The 16,326-nt window shown below is 39.3% G+C and overlaps 1 protein-coding gene across 1 annotated transcript; it reads right to left on the reverse strand.

Moving 5' to 3' along the window:
* Positions 1-3,055: 3,055 nt before the first annotated feature.
* LOC140642171 (olfactory receptor 6C75) lies at positions 3,056-12,611 on the reverse strand. The gene is made up of 3 exons (XM_072842662.1): positions 11,694-12,611; positions 5,294-5,301; positions 3,056-3,086 (listed from the first exon to the last, which is right to left on the reverse strand). The coding sequence occupies exons 1-3, from the start codon at positions 12,609-12,611 to the stop codon at positions 3,056-3,058; spliced, it is 957 nt and encodes a 318-aa protein (XP_072698763.1).
* Positions 12,612-16,326: the final 3,715 nt, after the last annotated feature.

Consider the following 16,326-nt stretch of genomic DNA (forward strand, 5'->3'; position numbering starts at 1 on the left):
GAGAAGGATGCAGTTTTCTCAGCTGGGGGGAATATACATGCCATGAATCTCCTTGCTGGGTGTGATATTGTTTGTGCTCCCATAAGGTGCTCCTAGCTTCTGGCATGTTTGTTTGGAGAGCATAAGTTAGTATGGAAACCATGACCAGGACAGGGACAAGCAAGTAGACAGCATGGTGCATGGAAAGTTAACTGAACAGGGATGTAGGTCTCGATTTGTCCCAATTCACTGAGTCACCTGGGAGAATTCCCTTCTCTTTCTTGGTTTCAGTTGCTTCATCTCACAAGTGAGAAAGTTAACTATATCAGGTGTAGAAATAAATCTCATCTCATAGGTCAACTCTTATGGTATTGGCATGAGGTTGAGAAGGATTCTGAGGTCATGTCCTCACTTTTTGAGAAATAACTATGCAACTTATTTGCAATAACGTGCTATAGCCACAGGAAAGGAAGGTTAGTGGCATGTCTCTTTCATTTGCTACCCCTGTAGGAGAATACATCTATAATCCCCTCTACATGGAAAATTGTATTATTCTAAATATTTTAATAGTTACTCTGATATTTGAGGTCAGAAAATTATTTTTAACCCTTCTCAATCATTTTATGGAATACCCCATACCAATCTTCTACAGAAATATAGGATTACAGAATCTGTTTTTAGGCCTCAAAACTCAAAACATGTGTAGAAAAGCACAGCACCTAGTTATTCCATTTAATAAAGTTTTCAATTCCTTCGACTGTGTGCTCTGGTAAGTAAACTCAGCCTTACACTAATAAAGTACAATGTGTGAAATCACACACACGCACACAGACACACACACACACACAAATACTGTACATCAATTCATCTAAGGTTTGTACAGCTAACAAGATATTGATAAAATGTTGGGAATTTTAGAAAGCACAGCACTTAGGAGAACTTTGTATAGTTTTTCAGTAATTCTATCCATGGCTAAAAAACATATTCAGGAGGAGGGCGTCAATGTTGGGGCTTTCTACAAGTATTGCTGGCTTATATAAATTTGGGACTGAGCATCTTCTAACATACAGAACTTAATAATTCAGAACCAAGAGGATCACCATCTAGGACCCCTCAAGCAGACTATATTCTCCCTCCACTACAATTTCGTCACCACCACCATCTCCCAGTCCCACCCCTTTTTTTCTTCTCTTTTATTTTCTCTTTACTTTTGCTTTTCTTTCTCTTCTTTTTTTTCCCTTTTCGTTTTTTTCTTTTCTTCTTCTTTGGGATTCTTGGCCTTTTATTTTTTACCACTTTGTTTTAAATTTTGTTTGCAAAACGGCGGAAGAGTAGGTGCCTCAACTCACCCAGCCCCACCAACTGACTTAGATTACTGTCAAATCATTATGAAAATCTACTAATTCGATCTGAGATTTAAGGAGAGAACAGCTGGAATGCTACTGTGTGAAGGGTGTGCTCTTCTAACGAGGTAGAAAGGCGGGTAAAAAATTAACAAGAATCAAGTGAGGGAGGGGCCCCGTGAGGAGCCGGGCTGGGGGCAGCGGGAGCCTAGGGACAGCACAGCCCCAGCCCGGAGAGGCGGGAACTTTAAAAAGTCCACCCTGGATCCTTCCCGGAGGCAAAGGCGCTCAGCAGGGAACTTCGGCAGGAGCGGGAGCGCAGAAGGGCAGTGAGGTCTCCGGTCTCCCGGGGTCACTAACAGAGGAAGTGCGCCTGTGAGAAGCGCACACAGACTGGCCAAGCTCAGGAACGGGCTGGAGCGCCCCGGCGGGGCCTCAGGGAGAGGCGGGTGGGGCAGCGGGGGGCTCCGGGGGAGGGGGTCGGGGAGGGCTCTGGTCGGAGGGGGGCAGCGGGGCTCCGGGGGAGGGGGCAGCGGGGCTCCGGGCGGAGGGGGTCGGGGAGGGCTCTGGTCGGAGGCGGGCAGCGGGGGGCTCCGGGGGAGGGGGCAGCGGGGCTCCGGGGGAGGGGGTCAGGGAGGGCTCTGGTCGGAGGGGGGCAGCGGGGGGCTCCGGGGGAGGGGGTCAGCGGGGCTCCGGGGGAGGGGGTCAGCGGGGCTCCGGGCAGAGGGGGGCAGCGGGGGGGCTCCGGGCAGAGGGTGTCAGCGGGGCTTCGGGCGGAGGGGTCGGCGGGGCTCTGGGTGAAGGGGGTCAGCAGGGGGTTCCAGGCGGAGGGGTCAGCGGGAGGCTCCGGGCAGAGGGGGGCAGCGGGGGACTCCAGGCAGAGGGGGGCAGTGGGGCTTCGGGAAAGCGGGGCTTTGGGCAGAAGAGAACAGCGGGGTGCTCCGAACGGAGGGGGTCAGCGGGGCTCCGGGCAGAGGGGGTCAGCGGGGCGTCGGGCGGATGGGGGCAACGGGGAAGCAGGGCTTTGGGGCAGCGGGGCTTCGGGCGGGGCACTCTGCCCTGCTGCCTTCGGGAGCCTCAGCCCCGGGAGCGGGATGCCAGCAGCCCAGGCCCTACAGCCCGGGGCGCGGGGGGAACACAGCCCAGGATCCTGTGCTCCCCCAGGGGCAGGCGGGGGGGGGGAGGGCACAGGACAGGGAGGACACTCCTGCCCCCAGGCGCCCCCAAGCTGTGCAGGTCAGTGCCCCCCACCCCAGGAGCATCTAGGCCAGTGAATAATGGGAACTACCGGTGGTTACTCAGGGAGCTGACTCCAGAGTTGGAGACATGGTCACTTCCAGTGTGGTTGTTCCTCCTGGTGTCACCTGGTGCCTGGGATGGACCGGGGCTGCCAGGGGACAGAGACCTCACGGGGTCAACAGCTCCCATTGAGCCCGGCACCTGGCAGGGGGTCGGGGCTGCTCCCCCAGGTGCACACACCTGAGAATCAGCAGAGCAGCCCCTGCTAAAAAAGGACCAGCTGGAAGGACAGGGGAAGAGCTAGTTCTTCACGGAGCAGCGCTGGAAAGCTCCAGGGGAAGTCAAGGGATATGCAGTATATACAAGCAGGGGGTAACCCTCCTATTATTTTTCTTCCTTTTTCCAATACACTTCGTTTTTATAGCAGACTGTAAATTTCCAATTTTTTTCTCTTTTTTCCACCTTAACTACAATATTTCACCACCTCTTCATTTTTAAATTTCTTCTGTCTTCACTTTCATATTTCTACAATGACAGGTCCTAGATAGGTTTTCCACTTCTATATTCCCTTCAACATAATCAACATAATTTGGGGAGATATACAAGAGAGGAGATACATTTTTTTATTGTTTTGTGCTTTTTGTTTTTTCTCTGCCTCATTTTGTTCTACAATGAGGGAAGATAATACCTTCTAAAACATGACCAGCATGCATCCAGAACCAAGTGGTAACACCGTGCTGGTTCATCATGTGAGATTCCTCATTCCCATTCTGTCCCCCTCTTCTATCTCATTTATGTTTTGTTGGTCAGTGGTGGGACCTTCTGCAAGTATTTCTGGTTTATATAAATTTGGGACTGAGGATCTTCTAATATACAGAATTTAATATACTCAGAAACAAGAGGAGCATCCTCTAGAACCCCTCAGGTAGACTACATGCTCTCTCCACTACAAATTCGTCACCATCACCATCTCCCAATCACCACCTCATTGGTTTTTTTTTTCTTTTTTCTTTTTCTTTCTCCTGCTTTAGGATTCCTGACCTTTTACTTTTACTACATTGTTTTAAAATTCACTTTTCATTCTAATGGTCCTTTTTTTAAAATAAGTTTATTTTTTATTGGTGTTCAATCTGTCAACATACAGAATAACACCCAGTGCTCAACCCGTCAAGTGCCAACCTCAGTGCCCACCACCCACTCACCCCCCACCCCCTGCCCACCTCCCCTTCCACCACCCATAGTTCGTTTCCCAGAGTTAGGAGTTCATGTTCTGTCTCCCTTTCTGATATTTCCCACTTATTTTTCTCCTTTCCCCTTTATTCCCTCTCACTATTTTTTATATATTTTGATTCTTGTTTTCAATTTCTGGTCTCTGAACTCAGCAGAATCATCGAGGGTGAAATTTACTTAGTTCGTGGTTGATATTCTTGATGCAGCCCACTCATACAACCACACTGCACAGAGCAAAATGACGAGGAGGAAGAACTAAACACAAAGAATCAAACACTACTCTATAAAAAAAAAGAAACAGTACTCACTGCCACAGAGATACAGAATTTGGATTATAATTTGATGTCAGAAAACCAATTCTGAACTACAACTATAAAGCTACTGGTGGCTCTGGAAAAAAGCATAAAGGATTCAAGAGACTTCATGACTGCAGAATTTAGATCTAATCAGGCTGAAATAAAAAAATCAATTAAATGAGATGCAATCCAAACTGGAGGTCCTAACGACGAGGGTTAATGAGGTAGAAGAAAGAGTTAGTAACATAGAAAACAAGTTGATGGCAAGGAAGGAAGCTGAGGGAAAAAGGAAAAACAAAACACCATGAGGAAAGGTAATAGGCAATAAATGACAGCCTCAGGGGGAAAAAATCTACATTTCATTGGGGTTCCAGAGAGTGCCAAAAGGGACAGAGGACCAGGAAGCATGTTTGAACAAATCGTAGCTGAGAACTTCCCTAATTTGGGGAGGGAAACAGTCATTGAGATCCAGGAGAAAGAGAGGTGGCCACTAAAATCAATAAAAACCGATCAACACCTCAACATTTAATAAACTCACAAGTTCCAAAGATAAAGAGAAAATCCTTAAAGCAGTGAGAGACAAGAGATCCATAACTTACCTGGGGAGAAATATTAGATAACAGCAGACTTCTCCACAGAAACCTGACAGGCCAGAAAGGGCTGGCAGGATATACTCAGGGTCCTAAAAGAGAAGAACCTGCAGCCAAGAACACTTTATCCAGCAAGGCTCTCATTCAGAATACAAGGAGAGATAAAGAGCTTCCAAGATAGGCAGAAACTGACATAATATGTGACCACCAAACCAGCTCTGCAAGAAATATTACGGGGGACTCTGTAAAAGAAAGAGGATGCCTAAAGTAATAATCCATAAAACCAGGGACTGAATAGGTAATACTAAAAAACTAAATTCATATCATTCAATAGTACCTCTGAATGTGAATGGGCTTAATGATCCCATCGAAAGATGCAAGGTTTCAGACTGGATAAAAAAAAAGACCCAACTGCTGTTTCAAAGAGACTCATTTTAGACATAAAGACACTTCCAGCCTGAAAACGAAAGGTTGCAGAACCATTTATCATTCAAATGGTCCCCAAAAGTAAGCAGGGGTAGCAATCCTCATACCAGAGAAATTAAAGTTTATCGCAAAGACTGTAGTAAGAGATAAAGAGAGACACTACATCATACTTAAAAGATCTATATCCAACAAGAGTACCTAACAATCATGAATATTTATGCTTCTAAGGTGGGAGATACCAAGTATATCAATCACTTAATAACCAAAGTAATGACATTCTTAGATAATAATACACTAATAGTGGGAGACATCATCATGGGCTTTTTGCAAATGACAGATCTTCTATTTATAACATCTCCAAAGCAACAAGAGCTTTAAATGACACACTGGACCAGATGGATTTCACAGATATTTACAGAACTTTACATCCAAATGCAACTGAATACACATTCCTCTAGAGTGCACATGGAACTTTCTCCAGAATAGACCACATACTGTGTCACAAATCAGGTCTCCACCACCACCAAAAGATTGGGATCCCTCCCTACATATTTTCAGACCATAATGCTTTGAAACTTGAACTCAATCAAAAGAAAAAATTTGGAAGAAACTCAAATACGTGGAGGTTAAAGAGCATCCTGCTAAAAGATGAACGGGTCAACCAGGAAATTAGAGAAGAATTAAAAAGATTCAGGGAAACTAATGAGAATGAAGATACAACCATTCAAAATCTTTGAGACAGAGCAAAAGCAGTCCTAAGATGAAATACATTGAAATACAGGCCTCCCTCAAAACACTGGAAAAACAATATTATCCACAGCTAACCTTGAACCTAAAGGAACTGGAGAAAGAACAGCAAATAAAAACTACACCCAGCAGAAGAAGAGAGTTAATAAAGATTTGAGCAGAACTCAATGAAATAGAGACCAGAAGAACTGTGTAACAGATCAACAAAACCAGGAGTTGGTTCTTTGAAAGAATTAAAAGGATAGATAAACCATTAGCCTGCATTAAGAAAAGTAGAGGAGAATAGACTCTAATTAGGAAATCACGAAAGAAAAAGGAGAGATCACAACCAATACCACGGAAATACATATGATTTTAAAATGTATTATGAACAGCTATACATCAATAAATTATGTAATCTGGAAGAAATGGATGCATTTCTGGAAACCACAGACTACCATAACTGGAACAGGATGAAATAGAAAACCTGAAAAGTCTGATAACCAGGGAGGAAGTTGAAGCAGTCATCAAAAACTTCCCAATACACAAAAGCCCAGGGCCAGATAGCATCCCAGGGGAATTCTATCTAATGTTCAAGAAGAAAAAATACCTATTCTACTAAAGCTGTTCCAAAAGATAGAAAGAGATGGAATACTTCCAAATTCGTTCTATGAAGCCAGCATCACCTTTATTCCAAAACACATACCCCACCAAAAAGGAGAATTATAGACCAATGTCCCTGATGAACACACATACAAAAATTCTCAAGAAGATACTATCCAATAGGGTCCAACAATACATTAAGAAGTTTATTCACCATGACCATGTGGGATTCATCCCCAGGATGCAAGGCTGGCTCAACACTAGTAAAGCAATCAATGTGATAGATATCAAGAGAAAAACTAGGAACCAGGGGATGCTCTCAATAGATTCAGAGAAAGCATTTGACAAAATACAGCATCCATTCCTGATCAAAACTCTTCAGAGTGTAGGAATAGAGGGGACATTTCTCAGCATCTTAAAAGCCATCTATGAAAAGCCCACAGCAAATATCATTCTCAATGGGGAAACACTGGGAGCCCTTCCCCTAAGATCAGGAATGCAACAGAGATGTCCACTCTCACCACTGCTATTCAACATAGTATTGGAAGTCCTAGCCTCAGCAATCAGGCAACAAAAAGAAATAAAAGGCATTCAAATTGACAAAGAAGAAATCAAACTCTCCCTCTTCACAGATCACATGATAATATACGTAGGAAACCCAAAAAACTCAACCCCAAGATTGCTAGATCTCATACAGCCATTCAGCAGTGTAGCAGGATACAAAATCAATGCCCAGAAATCAGTGGCATTTCCATACACTAGCAATGAGACTGAATAAAGAGAAATTAAGGAGTCCATCCCACTTACAATTGGACCCAAAAGCATAAGATACCTAGGAATAAACCTAACCAAAGAGGTAAAGGATCTATACCCTCAAAACTACAGAACACTTCTGAAAGAAATTGAGGAATACAGAAAGAGATGGAAAAATATTCCATGCTCATGGATTGGAAGAATTCATATTGTGAAAATATCAATGCTACCCAGGGAAATTTATGCATTAAATGCAATCCCTATGAAAATGCTTTGGACTTTCTTCAGAGCATTGGAACAAATCATCTTAAGATTTGTGTGGAATCCGAAAAGGCCCCGAGTAAGCTGGGGTATATTGAAAAAGAAAACCAGAGCTGGGGGCATCACAATGCCGGATTTTAAGTTGTGCTACAAAGCTGTGATCATCAAGACAGTATGGTACTGATACAAAAACAGACACATAGATAAGTGGAACAGAATAGAGATCCCAGAAATGGGCCCTTAACTCTATAGTCAACTAATATTTGACTAAAGAGGAAAGACTATCCCCTGGAAAAATACAGTCGCTTCAATAAATGGTGCTGGGAAAATTGGACATCCACAGGAAGAAGAATGAAACTATACCACTCTCTTACACCAAACACAATGATAAATTCAAAATGGATAAAATATCTAAATGTGAGACAAGAATCCATCAGAACCCTAGAGAACACAGGCAACACCCTTTTTGAACTTGGCCACAGCAACTTCTTGCAAGATACATCTATGAAGGCAAAGGAAACAAAAGCAAAAATGTACTATTGGGAATTCGTCAAGATAAAAAGTTTCTGCATAGAAAATAAACAGTAAACAAAACTAAAAGACAACCTACAGAATGGGAGAAGAGATTTGCAAATGACGTATCAGAGAAAGAGGTAGTATCCAAGATCTATAAAGAACTTATGAATCGCAGCAGCAAAGAAACAAACAATCAAATCATGAAATGTGCAAAAGACATGAACAGAAATTTCATCAAAGCAGACGTAGACATGGCCAACAAGCACATGAGACAATACTCCGCAACAATGGCCATCAGGGAAATACAAATCCAAACCACAATGAGATAACACCTAACACCAGTGAGAATGGTGAAAAGTAACAAGACAGGAAACAAATCTTGTAGAGGATGTGGAGAAAGGGGAACCCTCTTGAACTGTTGGTGGGAATGTGAATGGGTGCAGCCACTCTGAAAAACTTTGTAGAGGTTCCTCAAAGTGTTAAAAATAGAACTGTCCTTCGCCCCAGCAATTGCACTGCTAGGGATTACCCCAAAGATATCAATGCAGTGAAATGGAAGACACCTGCACCCCAATGTTTCTAGCAGCAATGTCCACAATAGCCAAACTGTGGAAGGAGCCTTGGTGTCCATGGAAAGATGAATGGATAAGAAGGTGTGGTCTATGTATACAATGGAATATTACTCAGCCATTAGAAATGACAAATAACCACCATTTGCTCCAACGTGGATGGAATGGAGGCTATTATGCTGAGTGAAGTAAGTCAGTTGGAGAAGGACAAACACTATATGGCCTAATTCATTTGGGTAAGATAAAAATTGGTGAAAGGGAATAAAGGGGAGAGAAAGTGAGTGGGAAATATCAGTGAGGATTACAGGACATGAGACTCCTGACTCTGGGAATCAAGGGGAAGGGGAGGTGGGTGGGAGGTTGGGATGACTGGGTGATGGGCACCAAGGGTGGCACTTGACGTGATGAGCACTGTTATAGTATATGTTGGCAAATTGAAGTCTCATAAAAAAGGTACAAAAATAAATAAATAAACAAACAAATAAATAAATAAATAAATAAATATCTCTGGTTAAAAAATATTTACATGAAGATTTAGTTTAAGTATTACTCTGTTTGGGATAGTGTATACATGCACACACAGTCACACATATACACACACAGATATGAAGGTGCCATAGAAAATCAAAAAAAATCAAAAAATCAAAACTCTTGTAGATTTTTATATTCTGGAAATAAAATTAACAGGGAAAAAAACAACCAGGAGCATATACTAGGAAACTGGAAAATAAGATGATACTGAGAATGACCTATTTTTGCTATTGCCAGAGCCAAGTGCCTTAAATACCTTCATTCACCCACTCATTCATTCATTTGTTCAATAAGAACATTGTCATTAACTCTTGTACTTGGCTAATAATGTGAAGTTTTGCCTCATTCAGATTGCATATTACCCTCAGCTCAGAGTACTCATTCCTCCTTAAAAACTCAGCAAATCATAAGATCACTTAAGCATGCAATCAATGAATTTCTTAAGATATCTTCAATGCTTTTTTTATAATCTCCTTAGTGAAAATAAAAGGAGGAAAGTTTAAGCAATTGAATATGCTGTAAAATCTGTTCACATAATTTTTAACTAATACGTGGTTTCTTTATTTAAAGATTTTTATTTATTTATTCATAGACACACACACACACGAGAGAGAGAGAGAGAGAGAGAGAGAGAGAGAGAGAGAGAGAGAGTCAGAGGGAGAAGCAGGCACCATGCAGAGAGCCTGATGTGGGACTCCATCCAGGTTCTCCAGGATCACACCCTAGGCTGCAGGCGGCGCTAAACTGCTGCACCACTGGGGCTGCCCTAATATGTAGTTTCTAATAGTAATTCTTTTCATGTGGAATTTGCCAAAAAGCATGTTTGACCACATAAAGGAGGGGGAGAAGACCGTGCTTTGTCCGATATTCTCTGAATGTGGTTTTAAATGGTAAATAATTCACTTGAGTATCCAACCCAAATCCTCTTCGAAGCAAAACTTTATTTTTCTTTTATCTTAGATTATTCTTCACTCATTTCTGCCTCTCTCTTCATAAACTAAACTATATTAAGGATTTCAGTTTAAGCAGGGATTTCAGGCAGAATTCCTGAAAGATTGTACTGAAAGGTTTCCATTAGTACTGCATGAAGTAGGGATAAAAATAATAACTGCATATTTATGAAAGCAAATGGATAGTACAAAAAGTAGTTACAAAGAACTGGAAAATACCACTACCTCTCCTGTGTTATAACATTGCTTCTAGATTTAAAAAAAATATGTGGTTTGCCTTTTACAGAAAACATAATTAAATGGAATGTCTTAGAAAAATGTAATCACATTTACTCCATTGCTACTTAGAAGAATTTAATAACCACAAAACAAGAAAGTGACGGTAATTGCCATTTGATTTTTAAAAAGATTATGACACAAGTGTGCTTTGTGTGGTCATTACATATATGTAATTTTCCCTATTGTTAAAGGAAAAGCATTTTAGAAATATTAGTGTGAACAATAATATGAACTTAAATACTTTTGAAAGTCTCTAAAAACCTGAGCTCCATCATATATCTGATACATTTCTCACCAACCATCAGATTGCAATGAAAATATTATTATTTCACAATGCTTTACAATAGTATTTCAAACTTACACTAACAAGGTGAATATTATAATCAACTTCTTCAGAGAAGTTTCTGCCAATCAAGAGGATCAACTTCCCCTTACTCTCTTATTTTCCTTCCTCTCTCTCTCTACCTACATACCTATTACATGTGCCATATATATAGTATATATTCATTTACTTAACATTTTTAGGCTGTTTGTATACACTCCTAATTTTTAACTTTGCATTTCTGCTTACTTGTTACATTCTCACAAAAGTGAATCTATGTAATTTCATATCTTTACAAATTACCCAATAAATAATTTAAATTGAATAAAATTTTCACTTAATTTTCATTTTGTGTTAGTATCATGTCAAATTTGTTTTTAAAAATGTGACCCATCCTTTAAAAGGACAGTGGTAAGAAATAAGTGAGTGCTCAAGGACACTCTTGTCTGTCTTTGAGAAATAAGAAAAAATATTTCTTATTATAAACTATGTAGAGCTCTTTACATTAACTTATGTTATCAGGCCAAGCTGAAATCAAGAAACCAAAGTCAAATCCACTTGCCTAGTATTGAGTTAGATTCATAACTACTTTTAAACATGTTTTCTTGGCTGCACAGAAGAAATATTAATTGATACATATTTTTATTTTACATAAAATAGTTTCCATATTTGCATGTGGTTTTTAGTATCTTCTTAGAGTATAGTAATCCATATCTTTTCTATGAATGTATAAGCAGCTTTGCTTTGATATGAGAAACAATGGAGATTATTAACATCTGAAATTTAGTTACACAGGATAAGATTGACTGTTTTCTATATAGAAAACCAGTTAGGACCTGGTTTTTGGAGTAATAAAAAGATGCGTTTATTATATATATAATTGTATATTATTGTGATATATACACACGTATATGTCTATATACATATATATGTCTCTCTATATATGTCTATTATGTCTATCTGAAAGAATGAATCAAAGTGTTTAAAGAATTTACATACAGGAAGGCAGAGAGTTCTTCATTCAATTTTGCTTTCAGGGGTAAACTTTTTGCATAATCCCATTCATTTATTTGAAAAGACCATTCTCTGAACCATGTTCTTGAAGGCTTGCTTCACCTGCTGGTTTCTTAGTGTGTATATGAAAGGATTCAAGAGAGGAGCCACTGAGGTATTGAGCACAGCTACTCCTTTGCTTAAAGTTACCCTTTCCCTTGCAGAAGGCTTAATGTACATGAAGATACAGCTACCATAAGAGAGGGAGACCACTATCATGTGGGAGGAACATGTGGAAAAGGCTTTTTTCCTTTGACTCGTAGAAGGAATTCTCAGAATTGTCCGGATGATGTATGTATAAGAGAGAATAACTAGGGTTAAGGTGACCATAAGTGTTACCACCGCTAAAAAAAATGCCATGAGTTCTAGAAAGTGAGTGTTTGTACAAGAAAGCTGTAGAATTGGAGAAGAGTCACAAATAAAATGATCAATTATATTGGAGGCACAGAAATCCAGTTGCAGCAGCAGGATTAATGGTGGAAAGATGATCAGGAATCCTGCAAGCCATGAGCTAAAGACAAGAAGGATGCAGACTCTGCTGCTCATGACAGTCATGTAATGCAGGGGTTTGCAGATGGCCACGTAGCGGTCATAGGACATGGCAGCCAGAAGGTAAAATTCTGTCACCCCCAAGAAGATGAAGAAAAATAGCTGAGTCACACAACCATTGTAAGTAATGGTTCTGTCCCTTGTCACGATAGTGACAAGGAATCTGGGAATGCAGACAGACGTGAATGATATTTCTAGGAATGAGAAGTTTCGAAGGAAGAAATACATTGGAGTCTGCAGGTGGGGATCTGAAAGAGTGAGGGTGATAATGATCAGGTTCCCAGTCACACTGAGCATGTAGGTAACAAAAAGAAATATGAAAAGTACAACCTGCCACTGTGGGTCATTTGTCAATCCAAGAAGAATAAACTCTGTTATTGCTGTGTGATTTCTCATTTTCCTTCTTTATGATGGTATTTGTTTTAGCTGAAAAACAGATGAAACAGTAAGAAAGTTATGACACCAGAAAAGAAACACACACACACAGAGATTCCTGGGTGGTGCAGCGGTTTGGTGCCTGCCTTTGGCCCAGGGCGCGATCCTGGAGACCTGGGATCGAATCCCACATCGGGCTCCCGGTGCATGGAGCCTGCTTCTCCCTCTGCTTATGTCTCTGTCTCTGTCTCTCTCTCTCTCTCTCTCTGTGTGACTATCATAAATAAATAAAAATTTAAAAAAAACATACACATAAATAGACACAGAAACACTTTTTGAAAAGGTCATTGCTGCTTTATGGTTTTGGAGATAAATGATTTTGTGGTACATAGAAACAAAAGATTTATTAAAACTGACATATTTATTATGTAATATGTTAATTCATTATTCCTATATGTCTTTCATTGTAGTCTCACATATCTCAGTATAAATCCCTGTCTTCTGAATTTTTTTACTTATTTCTGAAAACAAGAAAAAAAGAGATTAAAACCTCTGAGATGGAAGTCTTCTCTAATAAAACTCAGGGCTTACTACTCCTGGCATATTGCAAAATTTTGAAGGTTTTTTTTTTTTTTGCTTTCTTCTTCATATATTTTTAACATTTTTATTTTGAATAAACATATCTGTCTCCTTTTCGCATTCAGCCTTTTACAATCTATAGAGATCATTTGCTCATCTGGTAGAGTACTGTGTACTAACAGTATACAGTATACTAACAGTATACATATGTAATGGATGGGAGGGTAACCCTAATCTAATTCCAATGTCTCTGCCATCATTTTAATTTTAATTATGAACCTGTCATAATGGTCTTTTCTAAGATTATAAATATATTCTTCTTAGGGCACCTGGATGGCCTCGTAGGTTGTGCATCTGACTCTTGGTTTCAGCTTAGGTCTTGGTTTCAGGGTTGTGAGGAATGTTCAGTGAGGCGTCTGCTTAAAATTTTCTTCCTCATTCTCTGACCCTCCCCCCTCATGCTCTCTCTTTCTAAAATAAACAAATATATATATATATATGTATATTCTTCTTAAATATATTTGTATTTACTATCTACCTATCATGAGTCTGCTCTCTTATACTTAAAGCAATACTTTAACCTAAGTCCTAATTTTATTTTTGTAAGCTCTAGGTGCTCTTATTTATTTCTAAAATGATTTAGCACTTTTCTTTGTTTAATTTTTTCCTTTTTAAAGTTCTTATTTTCCAAGAGACCCTTAGAAATGCTGCCATCTAAGGTCATTTTAAGAAATGCTTAACTGTCCAGATAGCCTGGTTAAGTCTGCAATGTCTCATTTGCTTTCTATATCCTTCAAAGGTTTCAGAGCTTTCAAAGGGAATAATATTTACTCACAATTAGCCAATTAATTTGACATGTTAATGAACTCCCTGAAATTCTTTACCTACAAGATTTTTGGGAGGGAATTATTCCTACTTTATATCATTTGTCCTCTTTGTGGTCATAAGATATGTGGGTTTTTTTTTTGTTTCTGTCTTTATATGATGGATGCTAACCTTCACTCTATAAAATTCACATTGTGCAAAGGTAAAACATAAAGTAGATCTGCTCAGTGTTAAGACACATGAAAGAAATTGTTCTGAATCATGTACAAAAATGATTACATGATGTCCTGATATTAACTATGTTAAAAATAATTATTAAAAGATATTTAAATAAGAACACAAAACCATCATGTACTTCTATCAATCACAAAATATTTATGTTATAATGAACAAAAATGTTTCATGAAACTCTTAAATTGTAGCAGTTTTTAAAATGTCATTTATATATTTCATATAAATTATGAGGTTTAATTTTATTTACATATATTGAGATTACTTGTATAAAGTATAAATCTACTCTATTAAAGCAAAATTATATTCCTGAAACTATTAAAGACATACTTACTTTTATGGTATGTATGACTAGTTTAGACAATGTCATTTCTAATGCCTTCTTTAATGTGTTTGAACACAAGTGCTTTGAGATTTTTCAAAAGTCTTTGCGATCTGATTCTTCTCTGCCATCTTATATTTGTAACCAAATACTCAAAATATTGATGATAAAGAATAATTCCAGAAGCTCTCTACAATTTTTCACAAAGGGCATACATCCATCCAAATTCCTCTAAGAATCGGAGGCCCCAGGATATCCTACTCATTGTTACTTTAAGAGGTTTAACCTGATATTTGAAATGAAACAAGTTATAGTTGAAATGAAGGCTAATATATTGTCTTCCCAAGTTTGGTGGACAATATGATTTTAGTAATGTTAATCAGGCTAGTCATAATTTTATCTGCTCCATTCAAAATGAACTCAAGGGGATTAGTTGAATGAATAAACAAAAGATACCATGGAGATTGGTGTTCTCAAGATACCAGCATGAAATTGTAGTCCAAATTAGTACACAATTTCGACTAGAATATTTTGGTGATAGTGGTATGAAATCAGAGCAGAAAAATATATAGAAGGATTGCAATTTTTATAATAATCCCTATCTTCACAAGGAAAGAAAACAATGAAATAAGAGATTAGCAATTTCTCAATGGCAGTAGATTTAAGTTGTGAACAGTGGGATTTTCTCCAATCTTAGGGAAAGTATTAAGAATTCACTGTGATGATTTAGACTGGGGCTAAGGTATCTATCATTCTACACCATAAGAAATGTCAGGCTTGTCTTTAAGATTTTATTTTTTAATATTTTATTTATTTATTCATGATAGAGAGAGAGAGAGAGAGAGAGAGGCAGAGACACAGGCAGAGGGAGAAGCAGGCTCCAGGCTGGGAGCCAGACGTGGAACTGAATCCCGGGACTCCAGGATCGGGCCCTGGGCCAAAGGCAGGCGCTAAACCACTGAGCCACCCACGGATCCCCTCTTTTAAGATTTTATATCTTCCCACTGAATGATGACATAGAAAACCTGATCATCATTAGAATCATTACCATTTATTCATTCAATAATTACTTTTTAGATGCTTGTTATGTGTTGGGCTTAAGCTTAGGTTTTTAGCATATAGACATTAGAGACGTATGTTTGCATAATTTTCACTTACAGCATAGGGTTAGAAATCTATGTTATTTTAGAAATCTCAGATTCCTTTTTTCATGTCCCATACAAACAATATCTCCTTCCTTGCATGCATCATTTTATTTCTCTCTGTACTGATCTGAAAAGACATCAGTAAACATCCCATTTATATTCATCAGTTGAGACTTGTATTTAGTTGCTATTTATTTCCAGAGTTCCATTAGTCACATAAATTGTTTAAATTCAATGGAAATTGGGGTTATTTTATGATCTTAAAATGCTAGGCACCATCTGAAGATAAATGTTAAGATATTGCTGTATGTTTTTTGAGACGTGAAGTTATTTAAGGTATACAACTAAGGTATAACTAAGGAGTGTGCACTGGAGAAGGAGACTGTTTTGTTTTGTTCTTTTTAAAGAGCTTTTATTTATTTATTTTTAAGATTTTATTTATTTATTCATAGACACACACACACACACAGAGAGAGAGAGAGAGAGAGGCACAGGGAGAAGCAGGCTCCATGCAGGGAGCGTGACGTGGGACTCGATCCTGGGTCTCCAGGATCATGCTCTGGACTGAAGGTGGCCTAAACCGCTGCCCTAAACCGGTGGCCCTAAACCCAGCCACCTGGGCTGCCCGAGAAGG

Source organism: Canis lupus, chromosome 11 (assembly GCF_048164855.1).
Source record: "Canis lupus baileyi chromosome 11, mCanLup2.hap1, whole genome shotgun sequence".
NCBI lineage: Eukaryota > Metazoa > Chordata > Mammalia > Carnivora > Canidae > Canis > Canis lupus.